General features: G+C 44.8%; 1 protein-coding gene across 7 annotated transcripts in view; it reads right to left on the bottom strand.

Annotated features, from left to right (window-relative positions):
- The window catches only part of acaca (acetyl-CoA carboxylase alpha), a 48962-nt gene extending 24218 nt beyond the window's left edge, over window positions 1–24744 (bottom strand). Inside the window, exons 1-31 of one of the 7 annotated variants that reach the window (XM_036937248.1) lie at window positions 24607–24744; window positions 21566–21839; window positions 16868–17012; window positions 16631–16769; window positions 16151–16260; window positions 15949–16030; window positions 15731–15829; window positions 14175–14392; window positions 13837–14046; window positions 13528–13698; window positions 12455–12780; window positions 12082–12336; window positions 11662–11889; window positions 11398–11548; window positions 11141–11275; window positions 10841–10987; window positions 10518–10706; window positions 10306–10406; window positions 10105–10193; window positions 9677–9801; window positions 9441–9554; window positions 9222–9335; window positions 9017–9106; window positions 8720–8838; window positions 6544–6567; window positions 5424–5567; window positions 4696–4839; window positions 4435–4537; window positions 3673–3780; window positions 3359–3415; window positions 3052–3096 (exon numbers count right to left, since the gene is read on the bottom strand). In XM_036937248.1, coding sequence (XP_036793143.1) covers window positions 3052–3096; window positions 3359–3415; window positions 3673–3780; window positions 4435–4537; window positions 4696–4839; window positions 5424–5567; window positions 6544–6567; window positions 8720–8838; window positions 9017–9106; window positions 9222–9335; window positions 9441–9554; window positions 9677–9801; window positions 10105–10193; window positions 10306–10406; window positions 10518–10706; window positions 10841–10987; window positions 11141–11275; window positions 11398–11548; window positions 11662–11889; window positions 12082–12336; window positions 12455–12780; window positions 13528–13698; window positions 13837–14046; window positions 14175–14392; window positions 15731–15829; window positions 15949–16030; window positions 16151–16260; window positions 16631–16769; window positions 16868–17012; window positions 21566–21804 — 4221 coding nt within the window. In that variant the 5' untranslated portion in view covers window positions 21805–21839; window positions 24607–24744. The remainder of the gene's footprint in view (window positions 1–3051; window positions 3097–3358; window positions 3416–3672; window positions 3781–4434; window positions 4538–4695; window positions 4840–5423; window positions 5568–6543; window positions 6568–8719; window positions 8839–9016; window positions 9107–9221; window positions 9336–9440; window positions 9555–9676; window positions 9802–10104; window positions 10194–10305; window positions 10407–10517; window positions 10707–10840; window positions 10988–11140; window positions 11276–11397; window positions 11549–11661; window positions 11890–12081; window positions 12337–12454; window positions 12781–13527; window positions 13699–13836; window positions 14047–14174; window positions 14393–15730; window positions 15830–15948; window positions 16031–16150; window positions 16261–16630; window positions 16770–16867; window positions 17013–21565; window positions 21840–24606) is intronic. The other 6 variants (XM_036937249.1, XM_036937250.1, XM_021623125.2 and 3 more) reach the window with 6 other exon arrangements.
- Between the last annotated feature and the right edge of the window lie 566 nt (window positions 24745–25310).

The following is a 25310-nucleotide window of genomic DNA, read 5'->3' as shown; positions in this document are numbered from 1 at the left end:
AGACTACTGGGACATCACTTCCCCTACCATAACCCCTCACACTAGACTACTGGGACACCACTTCCCCTGTCATAAACCCTCACACTAGACTACTGGGACACCACTTCCCCTGCCATAACCCCTCACACTAGACTACTGGGACACCACTTCCCCTGCCATAACCCCTCACACTAGACTACTGGGACACCACTTCCCCTGCCATAACCCTCATACTAGACCCCTGCCATAACCCCTCACACTAGACTACTGCGACACCACTTCCCCTGCCATAACCCCTCACACTAGACTACTGGGACACCACTTCCCCTGCCATAACCCCTCACACTGGACTACTGGGACACCACTTCCCCTGCCATAACCCCTCACACTAGACTACTGGGACACCACTTCCCCTGTCATAACCCCTCACACTAGACCCCTGCCATAACCCCCTCACACTAGACTACTGGGACACCACTTCCCCTGCCATAACCCTCATACTAGACCCCTGCCATAACCCCTCACACTAGACTACTGCGACACCACTTCCCCTGCCATAACCCCTCACACTAGACTACTGGGACACCACTTCCCCTGCCATAACCCCTCACACTGGACTACTGGGACACCACTTCCCCTGCCATAACCCCTCACACTAGACTACTGGGACACCACTTCCCCTGCCATAACCCCTCACACTAGACTACTGCGACACCACTTCCCCTGCCATAACCCCTCACACTAGACTACTGGGACACCACTTCCCCTGCCATAACCCCTCACACTAGACTACTGCGACACCACTTCCCCTGCCATAAACCCTCACACTAGACTACTGCGACACCACTGCCTCTGCCATAAACCCTCACACTAGACTACTGCAACACCACTTCCCCTGCCATAAACCCTCACACTAGACTACTGCAACACCACTTCCCCTGCCATAACCCCTCACATTGGTGCCACAAAAGAGATGATAATGTGCAGGTTCAGATGATTTGTTTGCAATATGTGATCTATAGGCTAAGAGAGCTTCATAATTCTCTAATTGACAATTGTACACCCAATGTAGGCTACTGTCCCTTTAAGAGCTAGAATTTATTTTAGAAAATATGTTCACACTATTCAAACCTGTTAATAGCATCTTCTGATTAAAAGTATTTTGTCTCATATTCTAACTAAACGCAGTTAAAAGCTTCCAAAATGTAAGTAGGTACATCTAGCTGTCTGATAACACGTTCTGATGGAATGGTTTTTCCTGCACATTGTAAAAACCCAGAGTGCATTGAGTCAATGTTGGGAAAAGATCTTGGTTCCTTTCTAGACAGCAATGTGAATGTAAAGAGGACTCGGACCACAAAAAAGGCAAGGGCAGTGTGAATACAAGTTATTTTGCTGTTTTTTTGCCCCAGATATCACTTTAAAGAGGACTATGTGAAAAACCCCTCACTCTCAGTTCTGTTCGCTATGGGGGCTCTTTTGAGGCGTTGGAGTTCCTTTGGATTGTACACTCAACCAAAACATTAAGTCTACCGCACTGGGTTAAAAAATGTTGTCTGAAAGGGAGCAAGTGTGAAAATAACCTAAAGTTACAGAACCATCTAGACTAAAAAGACATGACATCTAGAGAACCCAATGACTGCAGGTGAAAATGACAGCGACATTCTAACAAGACTAAGCGGCTACATTTCCTTCTAAGGGTCTACATTTCTCCCTCAATAAGCTGTGATGAGCGCTATCATGTGAATTGCTGTGAGCTTGAAGAGGAACACTATGGCATCAGTCTGATCAGCAACAGCCTGTTTAACATTCAACAGCCCTGATCTCCTCCTATTTGGCCTGGTGTCCGAGGGTGAAATTACAGTGTATTTTCCCAAAACTGCCTTTTTACATAATGACAGACTGCAACAGGCAGCAGTCACATCTGAACCAATGAATAAAACATTATCTTTCCAACAGGGAGTGCTTTTTATTTCTGAATGCTCAAGCTAGATGCCTGGTTGGCAGGTTTGTCTTTGATGATCGTACCCCACTTGGACAAACAATACTGGCCTAATTGCAAACACTCATCAACTGGATGTGTACATGATCACAAGAGAGCTGTCAACACAATGGTGTTAGTACATCACATCCCCTATTCTCTCTATAACAGAGAATACACTATTTAATATGCGTGAATACACTGGTCAGTGTAGTCTGTGAGGAGGGTTGGCTACTCGGGCTCCCGAGTGGCGCAGTGGTCTAAGGCACTTCATCTCAGTGCTAGAGGCTTCACTACAGACACCCTGGTTCGAATCCAAGCTGTATCACAACCAGTTGTCATTGGGAGTCCCATAGGGCGGCGCACAATTGGCCCAGCGTCGTCCGGGTTTTGCTGGTGTAGGTTGTCGTAAATAAGAATTTGTTCTTAACTGACTAGTTGCCTAGTCAAAATAAATAAAAATATTCGGAGGATACGAGACGCCGGCCCACATAACGAGGGCGGCCACGCCGGCCCACATAACGAGGGCGGCCACGCCGGCCCACATAACGAGGGCGGCCACGCCGGCCCACATAACGAGGGCGGCCACGCCGGCCCACATAACGAGGGCGGCCACGCCGACCCACATAACGAGGGCGGCCACGCCGACCCACATAACGAGGGCGGCCACGCCGACCCACATAACGAGGGCGGCCACGCCGACACAGTAGATAACACAGCCACAAAGTCGGATTCCACAGCGACAGTCCAAATTGGCTTTTTGGTCTTCATTTAAGGTTAGGCATAAGGTTAAGGTTAGGTTTACAATCAGATTTTAAGAAAATAAAATGTATAAATGAGCAGGGTTTAGCCATTATGATGACTTTGTGGTTGTTTTAACTAGTGACGACAGAGTCAAAGGGCTGAAGTCACGATGCGGGGAGAGAGAGAAGGGAACCTGGCATTTACCCAAATGTCTTTATTCTCAAACGCTTTCATTTTATCCCAGAATCTAAAAGCTACTTTGAGTGCTTAAAGGAAAGAGTTGAAAATACAGGAAGACAAACTGTACTGTTCCACAGTCATCATCCACATCCTCCCAGGCTACTCACATGAAACCTCTGGTCCACCTCATAGTTGACTGCCTTCCTGAAATCCTGTCAGCACAAACACCACAGCAAAGGCAAGACATGGATACAGAGGGAAAATATGGCAAGCAAACAAAACAGCCAAATTTGAGATAGAAATTAGTCAAATTATAGGCCATTCCAAATGAAAAGTGACTCTCATGGTGTCTGGAATGTCTGGAGATTCAACCAGTATCACTGAGATTAAGATAAGATAGTTGATGGTGACTGGCAGAGAGTTGCTTAGAAAACCGAGGGTAGAGTAGGGGAGAGTGGGAATCTTAGTCCTCACCTTCTGAGCTACCAGGAAGGTCAGCCTGCGGATGCCATGTTCAAACAGCAGGGATTTCTGGGGAACGAAGACAGAGGAAGACAAAGTATGAGCAACTGGGAGGGAGGTAGCATAGCGGTTAAGAGCGTTGGGCCAGTAACCAAAAAGTTGCTGGTTTGAGTCACCGAGCAGACCAGGCAATTATTTTTGTTGATGTGCCGTTGAGCAAGGCACTTAACCCCAATTGCTCCTGTAAGTCACCCCGGATAAGTGTGTCTGCTAAATGACTAAAATGCCAATGTGTCCAGTTGTATTTCCTGAAAGGCTCATCTGACCTCTGACTGGGTGAACTCCCGGAACATGGCGGCCAGGCCGTCATCGTCGATGTCACTGTCAGTCTTAATGGCCACGTTGAGGATGTGAACGGGCTCATCTTGGATACTCTGGGACACAAACACATGCAGGCAAACCTCAGTCATACAATTCAAAGAGAAAGTAGTCACAACCAAAATTATTGGCACCCTTGATATTGGGCGCGTTCCTCTGCCTGGGTGTTGCGGACACCTGCCAGATTTACAAAGCCTGGATAGGTATTTTATGTATCAGCTAACCACATATACGTTACAGCAATCCGTCAGCTGATGACACTGTCAATGAAGTGGCACGCAATCAATGGTTGGGTTAAATGCGGAAAACACATTTCAGTTGAATACATTCACTTGGACAACTCATTATGCACCCCTCTTTCCCCCCTTTAATTCAAACCACAGGTACTGAAAACAGGAGGTGCCAATCATTTTGACCGCTACCTTTGAGAAGATAAAATATTACTTGTTCTACAAACTCTTTCTCTGAGCAATTGTATTAATCTCTTTAAAATATATTGCATCCAACATAGCTCAGTATTTATATTATTTATTTAACAGTCTTTGTTGCACATCTTTATCAAGGGTGCCAATCATTTCAGTCGTGAATATTGCAACTATGTGAAGAAAAGCAAGGTCATTCTACTTTGTAGCAGTGAACAAAGGGCTGTCAGTCACAATACTCGAGTGTTGCAATACACCTCAGAATCAGTACTAGCAGAATGTTCTGACCTTGGTGTCCTCCTCTCCATAGAGCACAGGGTTCCCTCCCTCTGGGAAGGTGGGGCTGTGAGGAGGAGAGTCAGAGAAACAGCTCATCACGTCTTTAATGTCCCTGAGGGAGTGGAAAGGACCATGGTTAGACACCACACAAACAGACACTTAAGGTAAAATCTAAGTATTACAGCTCTAATTCAATAATGCCATTTCCCAATGTGGGATAATAATAAAGTTATAATGTAATGATTTTGAAAAGGTCAAAAGAGCCCTCACCTGGTGAACTCCTGGAAGGAGCGGAAGGAGACCATGGCTCCCATGCGCTGGCAAGGTGGGGTGAAAGATGTGTCCAGGAGGACGTCACTCACGCTGCCCATGTGCACCATGCCGTAGTGGTTCAGGTTGGATGAGAACGACATCCTGGGATCACAATACAGACAGCCATTAGACAGGGGTCCTGCAGCAAACACATTCACTCACCCGCCCAGAGTAGGACAGAGTCCATTTCTGGCCCAAAGGAGAGTCACCTTTAAGAGCCCCCCACCAGCCACTTCTATCACACACCAGTATTTACCATCTCTGTGATAAGCTGCTGGGACAGAAGGAACATTGACTCCTCATTCACTTCCAAACCAACAGTAATATAGCACCATGTTCTCACAGAGATCAGTGAATGACGATCGGAATATAAGGACTAAATGTGCCTCTTATAGATCTGGATGTAATACTCATGGAGCAGCCCAGCAGCAGTGTTCAAACGCTAAGTGGTACTGTAGATTATGTGGAGGAGCACATCTGTATAATGTTAGTGGACATGGAAGCATTGTAGATTATCCCCTCAGCCAAACATAGAAGACCCAAAAGTTCCCCCAGGTGTTTTTAGTATTCAGAGGTCCTCCTCTCCCCTCCACACAGAGGCCAAGTCCCCTTTTAGAGAGGTTAAGCCCAGAAGTCTGTTAGCCCACAGAATGATATATAGCCTAGAGGCTGCTATAGGGCCCAACCTGTCCACAGAGTCATCCATATCTGGAGGTTTATTCTCCTCCGTTTTAGAGTCATCCTTTCTTTTATCATCCTGTGCTTTAGTGTCCTGTATTTTACTGTCCACAGACACAGGCTTAAGTAGAAGAGGCAGGGCAGACAGTCTCCTGAGAGGACAGTAGCAGGCAGCACATTCAGAACACAGCTAACAAAGCAAAACAGGACATCCGATCTCACACAGAGCACTATTTGATAACATTTTGCCCCAGAATATTACAAAGTTAATGTACATGTAGTCAACATCTTTTGAGTCCCCATTTCTCACCGGAAAACGGCACAAGATCCATGATTTGCATACACACAATGTAGCGTACATACACCGACAATACACCCACAGAACGACAGAATCTCAGTATGCTGCATCATGCCATGCTGTTACCATTGATTTAGTAAATGATCCGTGATCAAACATATTCAGCTCCAATTGTAAAAATCGGATTCATTTTTGGAATAACTTGTAACACTTTACAGAACAAGCAGTATAGCCAAACATTTCAATAACGTCCAACGTTATCTTGTCTTGCCACAAGATGCAATCCATCTATATATAATCTACACCCACACTGAACAGAAATATATACGCAACAATTTAAAATATTTTACTGAGTTAGTTCATACAGGGATGTAAACAAATTTGTGCACACAATGAGAAAAATAAGCTTTTATGTGGATATGGAACATTTCTGTGTTCTTTAATTACAGCTCATTAAAAAAAAAAAAAAGAACACTTTACATGTTGCGTTTAAATTTTTGTTAAGTGTAAATGGTAGAATTACAATTCGATTACATTCTAAATGTTGCAGGCATTAAGGCTTTCAGTAACGTTTCTCTGCAGATTGTTGACCATGCTGCTTTCTAGTCTAGAGCGTCTCAGGTCTACCAGAGGAGGCTGGTGGGAGGCGCTATAGGAGGACAGGCTCATTGTAATGGCTGGAATATATTAAATGGAACGGAGTCAAACGTGGTTTCCATATGTTTGACACCGTTCCACCCATTCCAACGAGCCCGTCCTCCTAGAGCTCCTCCCAACAGCCTCCACTGAAGTCTACATATTGGTTGCAATAAGAAGAATGTGTACTATACCTGTTTAGAGTTGGGATGTTCCCTCTGCAATCAAACAACACCGATTGGTTAGTTAGGCAGGCATCAGTTTAAGGAAGCAGTCAGGGCTCAGAGAAGTGTGTGTGTGAATCATACAAGTGTGAGACTACGTATTATGGATATGGTTGGCGTCTCATATGGTACATTTTGAACATTGTTAGGTTGTCAGGAGTAACACATGACATAGGCCTTATGGTTGACTTCAAGGGCTTCATGAACTAACAATGTATTACAAATGGCAGGCAGCACATGGGCTGGATGCTCAGTGGTGTCAGACTAAGGATCATTACAACAAATGTATTGTCTCATAAACATACACATTGCACTCTAGGATTGATCCTCCAGAAATGCAACAAGAGTCCTAAACCTCCCTAGAAGCCTATTCTTTGGTCAGGGTATTGGTTCATTCCCGAGGTGGGAGACATGCACGCAGCTAGCTTAGTTCCAATGAGGAAGCCAATCATGGTTGGTTAATGCAACTGGGTTAAACATTAAAATAGGTTAAAGCAGGTGCCTGCAACAATCTGAGCATAGCAGTCAATGGGAGACGACCCCTCATGTCTGAGGGGGTCAACACACTGGATCACAGTTATTTATCAGCCATATCAAAAATTGTACATGGGCACAACAGCAAGAAGCAAAGACATGATCATCCACAACATTACACACAGAACATCTATGTATCTGGGATCAGTAACGGGCAGTCGACACAAACGCTGAACATGTACAGTACAAGTTCTGAGTCACTCTCTGGTTGTGTGTTACTGAAACAGATGAGACAGATCTTCAGAATACGTTAATCTTGTAGTCATCCAGTGGACAGATCGACAAAAGTGGACTCTTATGCTGACAGGAGAATAGTTAGTTTCCACTCACACATTTTTTTGTAAACCAGAGAAAGTATTTGAGCTCTCACAGAACACCTGCTTTTGCACATGAGGAGTGTTTTTCAGGGGTTGAACACAGTGGAATGTGGGTAAAAGAAGCATGGCACCATGGATGAGAACAGGACCCTTCTGGAGATGGTGAAAGACAGTACTCTCCTGAAAACTCTGGTCTCTGTTAGTGCTCATCTCCCATGTAGAACCACCTCCCATATAAAGGGCATTAGGAAAGTATTCAGACCCTTTCACTATTTTCACATTTTGTTACGTTACACCCTTATTCTAAATGATTTAAATTGTTTTCTTACATCAATCACACAATAACAAAGCAAAAAAAGGTTTAGACATTTTTGCAGATTTATAAAAACAACAAAAACTGAAATATCACATTTACATAAGTATTCAGACCATTTATTCAGTACTTTGTTGAAGCACCTTTGGCAGTAATTACAGCCTCAAGTCTTCTTGGGTATTGTGCTACAAGCTTGGCACACCTGTATTTGAAGAGTTTCTCCCATTCTTCTCTGCAGATCCTCTCAGGTTGAATTGGGAGCGTTGCTGCACAGATATTTTCAGGTCTCTACAGGGATGTTCGATTGGATTCAAGTCCGGGCCACTTAATTAGGACATTCAGAGACTTGTCCCAAAGCCACTCCTGTGTTTTCTTGGCTGTGTGCTTAGGGTTCTTTTGGAAGGTGAAGGTGAACCTTCACCCCAGCCTGAGGTCCGGAGAGCTCTGGAGCAGGTTTTCACCAAGTACTTTGTTCTGTTTATCTTTCCCTCGATCATGCCTCCCAGTCCCTGCCAAAAAACATCCCCACAGCACGATGCTGCCACCACCATTCTTCACCATAGGTTTCCTCCAGACTTGACGCTTGGCATTCAGGCCTGTGCCTTTCCAAATCTAATCAATGTCCAATCAATTGAATTTACCACAGGTGAACTCCAATCAAGTTGTAGAAACATCAAGGATGGTCAATGGAAACAGGATATACCTGAGCTTAATTTCAAATATCATAGCAAAGTGTAGGAATACTTATGTAAATAAGGTTTCTGTTTTTAATAAATCTGCAAAAGTCTAAAAACCTGTTTTCGCTTTGTCATTATGGGGTATTGTGTGTAGTAGATTGATGAGGTAAACAGTTCACTTAATCAATTTTAGAAAAAGTCTAATGCAAAAAAGTGAAGGGATCTGAATACTTTCCGAAAGCACCGTAGAACCACCTCCCATATAGAACCATCTCCTGTGTGTGTGTGTGTGTGTGTGTACGTACCGGTTGGGGTGGGAAGTAGGCAGCATGAACTGGAACTCTACAATGCAGGTGTTGTCCTTCAGCTGTCTGTGCTGGACGCTGTTGAGCTCATAGGCGATGTAGGCTCTACGTACGTACACCTGGGGTGGGGAACACAGACACGAGAGTTAACACAGTAGAGATCTGGCTACAGTGGAGGATTGTCTCCTTTAATCCCCTGAAATGGCCCTCTTAGTTCATCGGCAAATACGGTTAAATTCTCTGGGCAACCAGCTACGGTGGCTTTGAATCCAAAAACCACGATCTGCTTCCTCTCACCTCCAGGGCAGCCATCCGGACCACCTGGTTACTGTGGTAGAAGAAGTTGGGCAGCACATCAAAGATGGACGTCTCAGACAAGATCAGTTTCTACAAAGAACGAGAGAGAATTCAGAATCTTGAAAAGGCTGTGAAAAAGTAACAAAGATCCTCAATATACTGCCTTCAGCAATGCCAATAAAAAGTCAACGGCCATGGTCCCTACCTGCAGGTTCTCGATGCAGAACTGGTGTCCATACATGTCGATGGCAGAGAGGAAGATGGACTCCACCTGGTTGTGGCGGAGCTCGTAGGACGGGAGGTGGGAGGCGATCAGCACCTGAGGAGTGGACAGAGGGGAGTGAGAAGATGACAACTCATACCCTGGTCAATCACAATAACAGGAAGAGACCCTTCAGAGAGACAGGAAGTGACGAGTGCTGACCTGGCGGGCGCGCAGTGCCACCTTGGCGTTGGTTGTCTTGCTGAGCTGGGTGAGCTCTGTCAAAATGGCCATCAGCTCGTCAGTCAGGGTGGGGTCACGACCACACAGCTGGTCCTACAACACACACACAAACTCTGGTCTTAGACAAAGAGGAAAACACACACAGTCAACTGTGTCACACAAACACTTAGGAATTAATCATGACCAATGTATTTCTAAAGGAGGGAAGGACTTACAATAAGCATGGTGACCAGGAGGTTCTTCTTGGTGACCTGGGCGTGCGAGAAGATGTAGTTTAACACGTTGGCCATGTCGCTCTTGTTCTCCTCACGCAGTGTGAACACACACTTCTCGTAGTGTCCTGGAATCACACACACACACACACACACACACACACACACACAGGATTCAGAGGAAAATTAAAATAAACCGGAGCTCAAAGTAAGGCGCAACTGAAATGTGTGTTGTCCAACAGTGCCCTCACATGGACAAATAGAGCAACTGCAGTCCTGAGAGAAGACCTTTGAATCGTATTTATAAATCAAAGACCAACAGGACTAAAAAAAAACAAAGGCTCATCCTTTCCTTTCCCCCCTATACCAACCCAGGATACCCATTGTTTAACAACCTGCAGATTCTTGCAGTAGAGTGTAATGTTCCTCACCATGCTGGAACTGGACCTCTACTTTGAGGTACTGTCTGAGCAGGTCCATCACCACAGCCTTCATGTGACCACGGATGCCACTGCGGTACCTGGACACAGAGACAACATGGACATGGTCTGGCACAGAGACAATCAGTGTGAACACAGTATGTGTATTTATCATCAACAATTTAAATCCCTGAAGCTGAGAGCAGGACTCACTTCTGCACCAGCTGTACAATGCTCTGAGTGTTCATGAAGAACACCTCTCTCTCCGACTTCCTGTTCAGAGTGGCAGCATGACTGTCCAGGATGTTGGCAATCTGGACCAAAGAAGATGTACAATCAGTCTGGTGTATTCCCAATGCACTCTCCATATAATCATAAAGAATGTAATAACCAGCCTGAATAACAGAACGTGTGTATGTGTGTACCTGCTGACTGGGGAACTGGCAGAGCACAGAGGTAATGTTGCTGGCGTACTGGGCCATCTCCTTCTTGATGCATTTCTCTACAGCGAGGGGGATCCGGCCTGACACACTGGTCATAATGTCCTGCAGCTCCAACAGTGGCAGGGAGGGGTCCCGAAAAGTCTTCATCAGCCTTTCCACCCATTCCTTTAGCTGGGGAAACACACAATATTACCAATTTAAACAGATTCATGTATGAACACAGAATATTGGCGTCTTTTGTTTTTACATCTTTGGGCGTATACTAGTGTGTGTCTGTGTGTGTACAGTAGTAGTGCACAACTTACCTTTCCACTGAAAAATGGTTCAGGCAGGCAGAAGCCACTCATGATGTGCACCAGGTGGTCCAGGGTGCTGTGGAAGACCCTGTGGAGCTTCTCTCCTCTCAACGCCGCCGCCTGGATGACGGGCAGGGCCCCGTGGTGCAGCTCCGCCTGAGAGACACGCACTTTACAAAATACTTCTAAAGTCTCACATGGAACGTTCTGTACACCTTATCCATATTTCAGGTACAAAATACAAAAGGAGCATATTTAGTCAAACATTTCTAAATCCCCCCAGTGTCAGACATGCCCTGCCACACTGACCTGTTGTACCCTGCCAGGATCATCCAACTGCAGCTTGGCGATGACGCAGCCAGGCTCCAGCACGGCACCGGGTCTCTTCACATAGTGGATACAGCCGGATACCAGCGCCGTCAGAGTCATCACCATCTTCATCACCTGAGACAGACACAAACACACGGTTTACATGCCTGTTCACTCTGCTAATGGAGTGTGTGACCATGGCCAAACCACATCTCGCCTATATAACCAAACCTCAACCATATGTCACACACACACACCTCTATCTCAGCGTAACACTGGCCAGAGAACACGTGCCCCCCGTCCTCCACGGTGTACTGGATGAGTTTCCCTGCTGAGGGCGAGCGAAGCAGGGACGGGTCGTTCTCCTTCTCAAACACACACGTCTTGTTCCCAATGGTGATGCGGTACCTGGGAGAAATTCTCTTTCAGTCTATTGCCCAATTCTAAAATCAACCAAGCAAACGCTTCAATATTCCTTTTAATAAAATAACGCATTTATTCATTCTTTCCATCCAGCCTACCGGTCCACCTCCTCCTTCATGTAGGTGGTGTAGCTGCTGCCGTCGTAGGAGAGCAACAGGCCCCCGTCGCTGAGGCGATGGACGTCCACCTCGGCAGCGGTGCTGTTCATGATGACCACATAGGAGTTGGGGGACTGACGCGTGACCTTCAGACAATACTTAGTACCCTCATAGATCAACTCCACATCCACGGTGTTGAGAAGGGTGTGTGCGGGCAGCACCTGGCCTCTGCAGAGGGGGAGAGAGGAGGGAGAGATATGGTGTGTGTGTGTGTGTGTGTGTGTGTGTGTGTGTGTGTGTGTGTGTGTGTGTAGAGATGTGTAGGGTCACAATCAATAGCAATCCCAAAGTGACCGGAGCACTGCAGCTTCTCTCTGGACTAAAGTTGTAACATTCTTGTATGCTTAAAATAGTGTTGACCTTTCTAGAGAGTGCAGGAAGTTGGAGACACTGTTCCTCAGGTTGACGTCAGCCACATGGAGAGCCCCGCTCACTATGCCCAGCATGGTGTCAGGACGCTCTGCCTGCATCTTCTCTGAGATGAGCCTGTCCAGCCAGCCTGTGTCAATGGTGTTGTGCTGGAAGCTCTCAGTCTCCAGAAGCTTGATGAGGTACTCCACTGTGGTCCTAAAGTCTCCTCTGATAGACAGCTCCTTCAGTGCCACCACCATGTTACTACACACACAGGAGAGGTGTTACCATACATCATTGGGTGTTACTGACAACACAACAAACTTTACATGAGTATTTCTAGTGTGTGTGTGTGTGTGTGTGCGCACGCGTGTGTACTCACGAGATGGCCTCCTCTCGGTTCTCACCCCAGGAGAAGCAGTGGCCAAACTGGGAGTCTGCAAACTCATGCAGGCCTCCGGCCGCGGCCACACTGAAGTATCCCCACACATTCTTGTTACTGCGGAAGTTCAGCTCCTGCACCGTGCCCGAGCTCGGCTTGAAACCCTCATCCGGGTTCTCACTGGTGATGCGGGCAGCGATGACATGCCCACGTGGGGAGGGGGCCGTGGACAGACCCTCAAAGTCAATCATAGAGTCTCCCCAGGGCTGGACCCCATACATCATTCTGATGTCCTTAATACGGTGCAGGGGGATCCCCATGGCAATCTGAGGAGGAAGACCATTATAGTCTGTAGAACTAAGAATATTCTGTCAAACTAATTGAAAAGTCCAATGTTTAGAAATGACATGATCATTATTAACAATTTTATCAAAGGAAAATGTCCCTTTTATTTCCTAAATGGTAGCTAGGGTTTTATTTGGCTGACAAGAGGAACATTGTATCTTGAATGAAACAGATATTTTTCTCTCACTTAGAACACGGTTATGAACTTTCTCCTATGGACTCTTCCTGCCTGGACTTTTGTGTAACTCAGGAGTCAAAGCACTGTTGTATCCCATTGTGGTCTGTACCTTCCTGCCTAGTGAGATTAGATCGTGTCTATCCTGCAGAGAGGTTGACAGACAGCAGATCCCTCCACCACAGCACAGACAGACATCTGCCTTCTTCAGCAACAGCTCTGTCTAGATGCTGCGGAGTAGCTTAGTTTAGCTCGCTCTAATCTAGCCAGTTACCATGGAGACAGAGGCCTGGGATAAAACACCTTTGAGAACAGTGAAGTGTGTCATCAACAGAGACGTACAACAGACTGAACATGAGCAGGGCAGGACATCACACACGCATTTCTTTTACTATCCTTGTAGGGACCAAACAATTGATTCCCATTCACAATCCTAGCTTCCCTAACCCTAAACCTAACACCTAAGCCTAAAATACCCAAACTGTCCTTGTATTACCATCTTTGTGAAGACTTCTGGTACAGATAAGGATAGTAAAACCAAAAAGACACAGACCTGTAGCTGTGCAGCAGGCAGGTTGACGTCGGCCACCATCTCAGTACAGGGGTGTTCCACCTGCAGACGAGGGTTGAGTTCTAGGAAGTAGAAGCTGCCATCTTGGCTGTAGAGATACTCCACTGTGCCAGCACTGACGTAGCCCACCATCTTAGCCAGCTTCACTGCACACTGAGGAGTGAGGAATAGACACTCAGTCACAACCCGGCAACTTAACCACAGGTCAACAAGTCCCTCTGGTCATAGTCTCTCTCAAATGAAACATATTGGAATAGCTCTTCCCATTCAATAGCACAAATTGTGCCATACCCTCTCCATGTCCTCAAAAACGGCTGAGGTGGAGATGGTGGCGGGAGCCTCTTCTATGATCTTCTGGTGTCGCCGCTGTACGGAGCAGTCCCTGCCGAACAGGGAGATGGCGTTGCCGTACTGGTCAGCCAGGAGCTGGACCTCCAGGTGACGAGCGTGTTTGGCCAGCTGCATCACAAAGATGGGTGAGCCTGGAACCTCAGTCTGGACCTGAGGAGCCAAGGAGAGAAGGCATCATAATCATACTGATCACGTACTTTAGATAATTATACACATACTGATCATGTATTTCAGCTCTTAACCTTCTAGTGATACTGGATTTAGACTGTACTTCTCACCTGTCTGAAGAGGTTGGGGAAGTCATCAGCACAGTTGACTTTGCGGATGCCCTTTCCTCCACCTCCCTCGGAAGCCTTCACCATCACGGGGTAGCCCACCACCTCCGCAGCCTTCAGTCCTGCCTCCACATCATGGATGCAGCCCAGCTCATACAGATCAGGGGGAACGTTGATGATCCTCTTCTTCTGGTCACTCTCTGTCCAATCCACTGTGAGTCCTGAGACACACACATGGGTTGGGCAGTATCCAGATTTCCATACCATTCCTGTACCATACCAGTGTGTTTGGTATTACCGGCAGCGCACACAAGGGGCTCTATTTCTTTCACCTCTCACAAATGCAAACAAAGTACTAGCGAATTCCCATAGCGGACGCTAGCTAAATGCTAACAAATGCAAGCGAACATAAACTAATTGCAAGCACAGAAAACCCAGCTCATGAAGTTATACAACTAACTCAAGGGGCTACTCGCACTTCATCCAGGAGGGGATTGACTGTCTCTGCTGTAAACAAGAAGGTTGATCTTGCAAGTTAGCCACATATAGCTAGCAAGTTAGCAAACCAAATGCATAGCTGAAGCCCTGAGCTGGAAAACATTTATTTGGAACATCTTAGATAGTTAACTTAAGATATTCAGCTGCCAAACATTAGTAGCTAGTGAATTTCAAGTATAACTTGATCACCTTTCTCACACTGGTTCATCACATCACAAAACTTCTGTTTGCTATGTGTGCTCTTTGAGACAATCACCATGTGACTGGCTCAATTAGATTTTTGTGAAAATAATTATTCAACAAAAATATATGCACTGTGTGCATTTCAAAATACCCCGGTATACCGTCCAAGTTTAACACACACACACACACTATGGGAGCCGTCTGACAACCCACTTACTTAAGACATCAGAAATATTCATGCTTATTTATAAAAACCTCTTAGGCCTCACTCCCCCCTATCTGAGATATCTACTGCAGCCCTCATCCTCCACACCCAACACCCGTTCTGCCAGTCACATTGTGTTAAAGGTCCCCAAAGCACACACATCCCTGGGTCGCTCCTCTTTTCAGTTCGCTGCAGCTAGCGACTGGGAGGAGCTATAACAAACACTCAAACTCTACAGTTTTATCTCAATCTCTTCATTCAAAGACTCAATCATGGACATTACTGACAGTTATGGCTGCTTTGTGTAATGTTGTCTCTACCTTCTTGCCCTTTGTGCTGTTGTCTATGCCCAATAATGTTTGTAACATGTTTTATGCTGCTACCATGTTGTTGTTATGTTGATACCATGCTGTGTTGTCATGTGTTGCTGCCTTGCTATGTTGTCTTAGGTCTCTCTTTATGTAGTGTTGTGTTGTCTCTTGTTGTGATGTGTGTTTTGTCCTATATTTATATTGTATTTATTATTGATTTTTAATCCCGGACCCCCGTCCCCGCAGGCCTTTTGGTAGGCAGTCATTGTAAATAAGAATTTGTTCTTAATTCTTAACTGACTTGCCTGGTTAAATAAAAGGTTAATGAAAAAATATATTTTTTAAACAGTGCACGGACATACCTGCGCCACTCCATGGCAGGGTAGGGATGCCAGCTGTCTGAGCCACGATGGATGAGGCGATCTTGTCCCCTAGTGCCCACATGGCCTGGCTAGGAGGACCTGGAAGTGGGAGCAGAACACATCTTACAGGCCAACTCATGCACAGGACAGGGGGGCTAAAAGCAGTATCCATGGCTCTGTGTGAAGAAAGATCTAGACTCAGTAGAAAACAGTCTTACCCATGAAGGCAATGCCATTCTTCATGAGCAGCTCTGGGAGTTTGGGATTCTCTGAGGCGTGGCCCCACCCAGCCCATACAGCCTGGAGACACAAGACAAGAATTACAAACACAACAAGTTCAAATACAGATTTCAAGAAAGTTCAATCATTATTTAAAAGAAGGTCTACTCAAGGCCTAAATAAATGAATGTCTAGCAGTACCTGCACAGGTATTCGCTTGGCAATGTCCAGAATGAGCTCCACGTTGGCATAGTTATTGTTATTGGTCCCTCCTGGCACCGGCACATAGTGGTCGGCCATCTTTATGTACTCTGTAGAAGATAGTGGAGTGAAAACCATTTCGCTCTGCACATAAGAAAGCATGTATAACAGTCCAACATTTAATCTGACCTTTTGTCTCTCAATATCATCTCATCTAAACCATCAGTGTCAAACTATTTACACATGACAGCACTTTCAGAATGCACTGCCTTTCTACACCAGACAGAGCATTTTCTTCTGAACTAGGTCATGCTTGGCTGTTCAGTGCATTGCAGGACAAAACCAACAGACAGCCTGCTCTGGTCCATCCCTGGGAGCCTCGAGGGTCTGCCTGTTTATTAAGCAGAGTTAGGAGAGGATGGGTAGAGACTAGTCACTCTGCTGTTACTAGTGGTGATGCTTCCGTAATGTAAAGCACACCTGCATTGGCCTTCAGGTCCTCGGGGGTTACCATGACGACAAAACGGATGGCGCGCTCGTTGCGGAACATCTCGTAAGCCCAGCGGCGGATGGAGCGCATGCACTTAACCGCCGCGATGCCATTGTTGGCAATGAGGACCTGAGACAGGAAGAGATGTGAGTGGGGGACTAGTCTCTGAAATACTCTGTCAATGTGGTAAAACTAGGCAACAGAAGCTAAAGAAGCCCTGGTCTTACCTTCTCGATGACCTTATTGCCTCCGAAGCGGGTGACGAACTCGGCGGGGGAGGCCACAGTGAAATCTCTCTGCAGGTCGATGCGACGGCGGTCTCGCCCCTGCTTGACCAGGTGCAGCCCAGACATGCTTGGTCTGTGTGAACAACTAACATTATTTCCGCATTAAGAGTGTACAGTTGATGAGGTTCACCATTTCCCAGCATAAACATAACACAATCTATCATAAAAATGTACAGTACCAATCAAAAGTTTGGACACACCTACTCAGTCCAACGTTTTTCTACATTGTAGAATAACAGTGAAGACATCAACATTATGAAATTACACATGGAATCATGTAGTAACCAAAGTGTTAAACACATCAAAAATCTATATTTTATATGAGATTCTTCAAAGCAGCCACCCTTTGCCTTGATGACAGCTTTGCACACACTTGCGTTTCCACTGAGGGAAAAATAAACTAGGCTCCACCCACAGAGAGAGCCAGTGGGAGGATGGGGAGGAGGAGCAGGCATCCATTCACCCAGGAGGGTGTGGCAGCGCCCCCAGTCTGCGTTTGGCTGGCTGCTGTGGCCTGACACTGCACTGTTGCATCATGAGGATATTGGGGAGATCTGTGCTCTCCTCAGCAGGCATGCTACATTCAGACAGAGGCTTCTGAATGAAGCCCCCCAGAGAATGGCACTTCCCGTTAGCGATAAGCTGAGCTCCCCCTTGCCCTATATGAGAGAGGGGTGGGGGAGAAGAGTCTCCCCTCCCACTGTCCAGTAATTCCAGTTTCACCATCAACGCTCACATTCCCTCATCACATACTCCCCTGTCCCCTGAAGCCCAACCAGACATGAGGGCAGCTGTGGAGAGCTGTGAGACTACAACTGATCACTAAAAAACAAAAAAAACATGCCTCCTTTGTCAAACTGGCACACCATAACAGTCTGAAAGCTCAGTCAACATCAAATAGACTGTAGGTAAATACTTTGGCATGTTTAGTTAAACCTAACTTGATATCTGATATACAGTGGGGCAAAAACGTATTTAGTCAGCCACCAATTGTGTAAATTCTCCCACTTAAGATGAGGCCTGTAATTTTCATCATAGGTACAGTTCAACTATGACAGACAAAATTAGAAGAAAAAAAATCCAGAAAAATCACATTGTAGGATTTTTTATGAATTTGCAAATTATGGTGGAAAATAAGTATTTGGTCACCTACAAACAAGCAAGATTTCTGTCTCTCACAGACCTGTAACTTCTTCTTTAAGAGGCTCCTCTCTTCCACTCATTACCTGTATGAATGGCACCTGTTATCAGTATAAAAGACACCTGTCCACAAACTCACACAGTCACACTACAAACTCCACTATGGCCAAGACCAAAGAGCTGTCAAAGGACACCAGAAACAAAATTGTAGACCTGCACCAGGCTGGGAAGACTGAATCTGCAATAGGTAAGCAGCTTGGTTTGAAGAAATCAACTGTGGGAGCAATTATTAGGAAATGGAAGACATACAAGACCACTGATAATCTCCCTCGATCTGGGGCTCCACGCAAGATCTCACCCCGTGGGGTTAAAATGATCACAAGAACGGTGAGCAAAAATCCCTGAACCACACCTAGTGAATGACCTGCAGAGAGCTGGGACCAAAGTAACAAAGCCTACCATCAGTAACACACTACGCCGCCAGGGACTCAAATCCTGCAGTGCCAGACGTGTCCCCCTGCTTAAGCCAGTACATGTCCAGGCCCGTCTGAAGTTTGCTAGAGAGCATTTGGATGATCCAGAAGAAGATTGGGAGAATGTCATATGGTCAGATGAAACCAAAATATTACAACTTTTTGGTAAAAACACAACTCGTCGTGTTTGGAGGACAAAGAATGCTGAGTTGCATCAAAAGAACACCATACCTACTGTGAAGCATGGGGGTGGAAACATCATGCTTTGGGGCTGTTTTTCTGCAAAGGGACCAGGACGACTGATCCGTGTAAAGGAAAGAATGAATGGGGCCATGTATCGTGAGATTTTGAATGAAAACCTCCTTCCATCAGCAAGGGCATTGAAGATGAAACGTGGCTGGGTCTTTCAGCATGACAATGATCCCAAACACACCGCCCGGGAAACGAAGGATTAGCTTCGTAAGAAGCATTTCAAGGTCCTGGAGTGGCCTAGCCATTCTCCAGATCTCAACCCCATAGAACATCTTTGGAGGGAGTTGAAAGTCTGTGTTGCCCAGCAACAGCCCCAAAACATCACTGCTCTAGAGGAGATCTGCATGGAGGAATGGGCCAAAATACCAGCAACAGTGTGTGAAAACCTTGTGAAGACTTACAGAAAACGTTTGTCATTGCCAACAAAGGGTATATAACAAAGTATTGAGATAAACTTTTGTTATTGACCAAATACTTATTTTCCACCATCATTTGCAAATAAATTCATTAAATCCTACAATGTGATTTTCTGGATTTCTCATTTTGTCTGTCATAGTTTTAAGTGGGAGAACTTGCACAATTGGTGGCTGACTAAATACTCCCCCCCCCCCCCCCCCCCACTGTACATTTTAATTGTTTTCTTTCCATCCTCCCACCAAATGACTGCCAATAGGCTAATATAAGAGTGTGTACACTGCTATTGTCCAACCATGGCTATGGCATGTAGCCAGAGGTGTATGAAAGAGTTAGGCCTAGCTGACAGGTGAACAGCAGTGTGAATATTTACTTCTTCAGGGTATTGGACCACTAGAACACTAAAACCTTACTGCTAGAGTGACTGTAGGCCTGACTCTAACCAGTCTCTATTAGGGCTGGCACAATCACCGTATAACTGTAACCAATGATTATGGATGAAAACCAGCATTAAAATAAAATAACCATGACACCATTTACATATTCTAAAAAAGCTGACTGAAGACTGGACAGCCGGGCATTTGTGTGGTTGAGTCAGTTTCTGCTTTAACATGGAATCTAAAAAAGGGTCCCCCAACTGGTGGCCTGCTGGCCAAATTCAGTGATTTTACACAGGAAACTTTAGCGTAAAAAGAAACCAGCAGCATTACAGTTATTGACACAAACCAGTGTGTCTGGCACCTACTACCATACCCTGTTCAAAGGCACTTAAATCTTTGTCTTGCCCATTCACCCTATGAATGGCACACACACACACACAATCCATGCCTTGATTGTCTCAAGGCTTAAAAATCATTCTTTAACCTGTCTCCTCCCCTTCATCTACACTGATCGAAGTGGATTTAACAAGTGACATCAATAAGGGATCATAGACTGACCAGGTGAAAGCTGTCACAGAAAGAGCATGTTCTAATGTTTTGTACACTCAGTGTATATGACCGTACACAAACATAAGCAAGATTTGAAATGAATATGTTTGAGTCAAATATAATATTTCATCACATTGTAGAGCAGGGATCAACTAGATTTAGCCACAGGCCGATTTGTTTTCTTTAGTGGATTGTCAGGGGGGCCGAAACATTGTTGCAAAATAATTTGTATACTATACTATGTATAAATAAATACATTAATATATTTGGGCTTCTTGCGGTCAATTTGCAGTATACAAATTATTTGTAACGATGTTCCTGCCCCCCTAACAATCCACTCAAGAGAAGAAAAAAAGTCCACCCACGGCTGAATCTAGTTGATGATCTCTGCTCTACAACGTGATGAAACTTTGTTGCTCCTTATTGAAACAAGCAAGGTGTTGTGGTTGACAAGTTTTCGGTTGCCTAGGCAACACGCCCCTCCCTGCAGCAGGAGCACATGCAGTCAGGCGCAGATGATAAGAAAATGTGTAATATAGAAGTGTATATATCATTGTTTTTATTCAAAGGGTTATAACGGTGACAGCGATCATTTGGCTGACCAATAACCATCATCCAAAATTCCATGACTGTCACAGCCCTAGTCTCCATTACAATGCTTCAATTCCAACAAGCCAGGGCTGAGACAGGCATATACTCTAGCTTAACCTCACTAGACCAAATAACCTACACAAAAAAACAGTTTGCAACAAGAAAAACAGTGAGAAACAAAACAGCCAAAGCTTACTATATATACAAATGTAGCCATATTCTTCCTGCAAGCACCATATTTGCCACTTAACCATACAAATCAAGTCTGATGTATACCACACTCATTCACAACTTCCATTCTCTACAGCCTAGTCCCAGTAGCTGTAAAAAGAGCCGCTGAATACAAAGGAGAGCTGGTGAAACCAGGCTCCAGGGAGAGCTATGGGCTGAGGCTGCTGGCAGAAGGACAGCAGCAGCAGGGAGGCCAGTCCTCCCAGAACACACAGCTCCTCTATAGCAGGCAGGCAGGGTGTGAAGCTGGCCTGGCCACGTTTTTAAACACACACAGCAGAGAAGAGGGAGCCAGCCAGGGGGTTAGCACTGAACTGAAACCAGTGTTCTCCTCCTGCTGCCATTTCAGAATACTCCCCTCCAGACTCATCTGATGGAGACAGGTCTGTATTGGAGGTTTCTTCCTCCCATATGACTGGGGGAAAGATTGTTGCTGCAATCAAAGCTAGTGCAGTACCATCTTGTATAATCTATTGAGATAACGGTAACCGCCGTAAAGACCATGCTATGATTAAACACTTGTGTGGATGCCATGCCTGGATACACAATACAAACCAAACAGAGAGACTCAGGTAAAACAAACAAGAAAGAAAAGCCCGGGTTCTGACCTCATGTGGGGTCCGTCAATGTTGTCAAAGCCCATCTCGTAGCTGCTGTTCTCTGAACTGAGGCTAGAGGTGGGGGATATGGAGCGCTCCTTCTCCTCCAGGCCCAGCGTCAGGTCTGGCTTCCCCAAAAACTCATCCTCAGAGTTCTCCTCTGACACAGAGCCGATGATAAAATTGGAGTGCAGCACGGCCAGGTTCGGGGCAGCAGCCTTATTGGCAGGCGCATCCTGCTGTGCCATGGCTGGACTGTCACCACCCTGGCAGGCTGTGAACACTGGAGGGAGAGGAGGGGAATCAAAACCACATGTATTTATAAAGCAGGAGAAAGACGGAGTACTCAAGTCAGGCCACAGCATGATGACAGGGTCATCCTGTCAAGGGCTGCTGTTAGTCAGACTTCAGTGAGTTGAGTTGCACAACAATTATGCTGACACTGCATTCATATTGCAAAAAGAATGGTAGATTGCAATACCTCCCAATCCTTCTTAAATAAAGTGCTTACTGTAATATATCTCATAGCTACAACAAACTCCAATCCAAAACCACGTAGTCAACTACTGCTAGTTGACTGGTTTGAGAGGCATGGTCTGCCTTGATATTAGTCTTTGAGGGGGTATAATTTCTCGAAACTGCAACTGCGCATGAGCAGAGCAACCAGAAGGCAGACACACCTTATCAGCAGCAGTTTAAGCTGCTGGACCTGAAAAGCAAGCCCAGCACCACAGACATAATTTAAGTGAAGGTGAGTGAACAGCACTGATCAAAGACATAGCTACCCAGCATGATAATACATTATGTTTTACAACAGGGCTCTAACAGCCTGGTATCATAGACAAGACATAACATAGTAAATGTAAATCCGGGACACTCAAATTAGTATGATATCTTTCGTTTGATATGGTTACATAAGAAATAAGTTTACTTAAGACAAAACCTAAAGTAGGGCGATTGTTCGGGGTGGATAGGAAGTTGCGTGTTCAAATCTCATCACGGACAACTTCAGTGTTTTAGCTTGATTCCATCCTAAATACACAGTGAAATTATTGAACACTCTTGCAGTGTTGTCACAATACCAGTATCACAATACTCTGAAGTATCGTGGCAAGGAAATAAAACATGAAGCAGATTAATTTCTTGAGGAAAACAGTTATAATGTTAGAAACAAACAGTATTTTGTCACCAAAAGTCACATGTGTTTATTTTGCAAGCTATAGCACCAACAACTTTACATAAAGTATGTTTTTAATAGGACCTGATTTTTCACCAACAGAAAAATTGGTCTCTAAAATAAACAAGAGATGCTCAATTAAGTTCTGGGTCCATAAATGTTGAGAAAAGATTGAACATCAGTTAAATTATTGAAAGAACTTCAAAAAGTGAACTGCTGTATGTCATTTATTCAAGAAAAGTACTTGTTTAACAACTGACCCACAGATTTCTTATTAAATAATTTTAAGATTCTGCTGACTTCCACAGGCGTTAAACTTCCTTTTAAGAGGAATTCTCAGCTATCTGCAATACAGGTATGACTGAAGAATGAAGCAGGTGTTAATCATGGGCCTTCGAACACTGAAAACAGCAGTCCATTGTCAACACTTTGATTAAATCAGTAGACCTATATCAATCTCTCTGAAAATACCACAAGTGTCATTAGCTTTAAAAACAATTCAATCCATTTTATTTTATCATATTTTGGACCAGAGTGAGGCTATTGCGCCACTAACATACCTTTTGTTCCTGCAGTGAGGAGGACTCATCTTCATCTAATGTTTTCATAATTTATCTGGAGATAATCACCAAAAAGGCTACAAATTAGAGAGTCTAATGGCTCTTAATGGCTCTTACCAATGCGATTTGGTAGGCTACTGACGAGTCACTCACTTTAACGTCTGTCTGGAAAGTCCTGATGGACTTCATATCAAAAACACTAACAAGATCTTTAATTTACTTGTCCTGTTACGATACCATAGACATAACTACATTGTATTATGTATGAATGGCAAGGATATATGAGATTGTATTTAGTCAGTTCGAGCCCATTTATAAACTAGTCAAGTTTGCAGTTCGTAAATCAAATCACAGTAAGCCTACGCACCAGCATTTCGTGGCTGCATATGAAACACGCAAACGAAAATAAATGAATGTGCCAAAAAAACAATAGGCTAAGTTGATTTGGACTCATTGTTAATACATTATACAGGACTCACAGACATTGAAAGAACATCATGCCCTCTCCATCCATGTAAAGAAATTTGACTGCATCCACAGCGTACACAACACACACCCAGGTATAGTGAAGCGTGACAGACAGCAGACTGTCAAACCAGTAGTGTTTCTATGTCATCGCTCACTTCGTGATATGCATCAATAGATCGCTAGAAGATGCATATCGTTCATCCTAAAGAGAGATGGCTCAGCTGACAACTTTCTGACTTGCGAATCGAAAAGTAGCCGAGTTTCCCATCATTCATTCAAGAGGTGAACTCTTGACACAAACTGACATTTACAGCATAGCATACGAATTGGATGATTACCCACATATTAATACATACCATACGAACTAAACGAAACATAGAAAACTAAATAGAGTATTCCGGATTTACGTTTACTATGTTACGTCTACCTTCGAGTCCATGTTGATTCTAATGATGGGGAAATAAATGTCAGCCCCCGCACCGGCCCAAAACTGGTGAATCTTATGGGTGGGAATCCTATGTCGAGCAAAGTAACAAACGTTAGCTAGCTAGCTACAGTAGCTACATCAAATCATGCTAGTAACTACTAATTTTGTGTCGCGTTATGGTTTAACTACGATAATCAAATCAAAACGCATTCGTCGCAATACAATTCTGGTGGATGTGAATTGCGTATCATATAATAACGTGTTCGTTACTGACATTTGCAGCTAGCTAGCTAGTCAGACCGGCATCTGACTAGCTAGCACGATGGCAGGCAAGGTGTAGTTATATACAGGCAGCTAGCTACTTAGCGTTATACTGTACAGACAGTCAGTGTACTCGTAATGAGCTTAAGATACTCACCGTGTGAAATAAACCGACAAGCAATCCTGGATATTTTATCCCAAAGGATGGGTGATTATTTATTCACTCTGGTTCAAACATGCATTTCCAAACAAAAATCACACTATGATGACCTAACGCAACTACATACAAGAGACGTTTTTGACAGCAACGAATGGTGTGATGCGAAGATGGGTTACTTTTGGCCTCACGCTGCAGCGGTGGACCAATCGGATTGCGCGACGATTTCAGGAGGAGGGCAGAAAGAGCCATAACGGGAACTGACTGGGAGGAGGTGTGCCCAATGAGAAAACCTTTGTACTGTCCCACGTGTTTGGTCCAGTATGGCCTGGGGTGGTATACTGCGTAGTCGAATCAATGGGTCAAAAGTACCCAATTGTCATACATCAGTAAAAGTATAGATACCTTAATACAGTGGTTCCTAAACTTTTTATAGTCCCGTACCCCTTCAATCATTCAACCTCCAGCTGCACCAGGGTCAGTGCACTCTCAAAGGTTGTTTTTAGCCATCATTGTAAGCCTGCAACACACACACTATATGATACATTTATTAAAAATAAGAATGTGTGAGTTTTTGTCACATCCCGGCTGGTGGGAAGTGACAAAGAGCTCTTATAGGACCAGGGCACAAATAATATAATAATAATCAATAATTTTTCTCTTTATTTAGCCATCTTACATATAAAACCGTATTGTTCATCAAA

The sequence above is a fragment of the Oncorhynchus mykiss genome, chromosome 12 (assembly GCF_013265735.2).
Source record: "Oncorhynchus mykiss isolate Arlee chromosome 12, USDA_OmykA_1.1, whole genome shotgun sequence".
Taxonomy (NCBI): Eukaryota; Metazoa; Chordata; class Actinopteri; order Salmoniformes; family Salmonidae; genus Oncorhynchus; species Oncorhynchus mykiss.
Note: the sequence above shows the minus strand (reverse complement) of the source record. Positions and strands in the feature narration are given on the sequence as shown.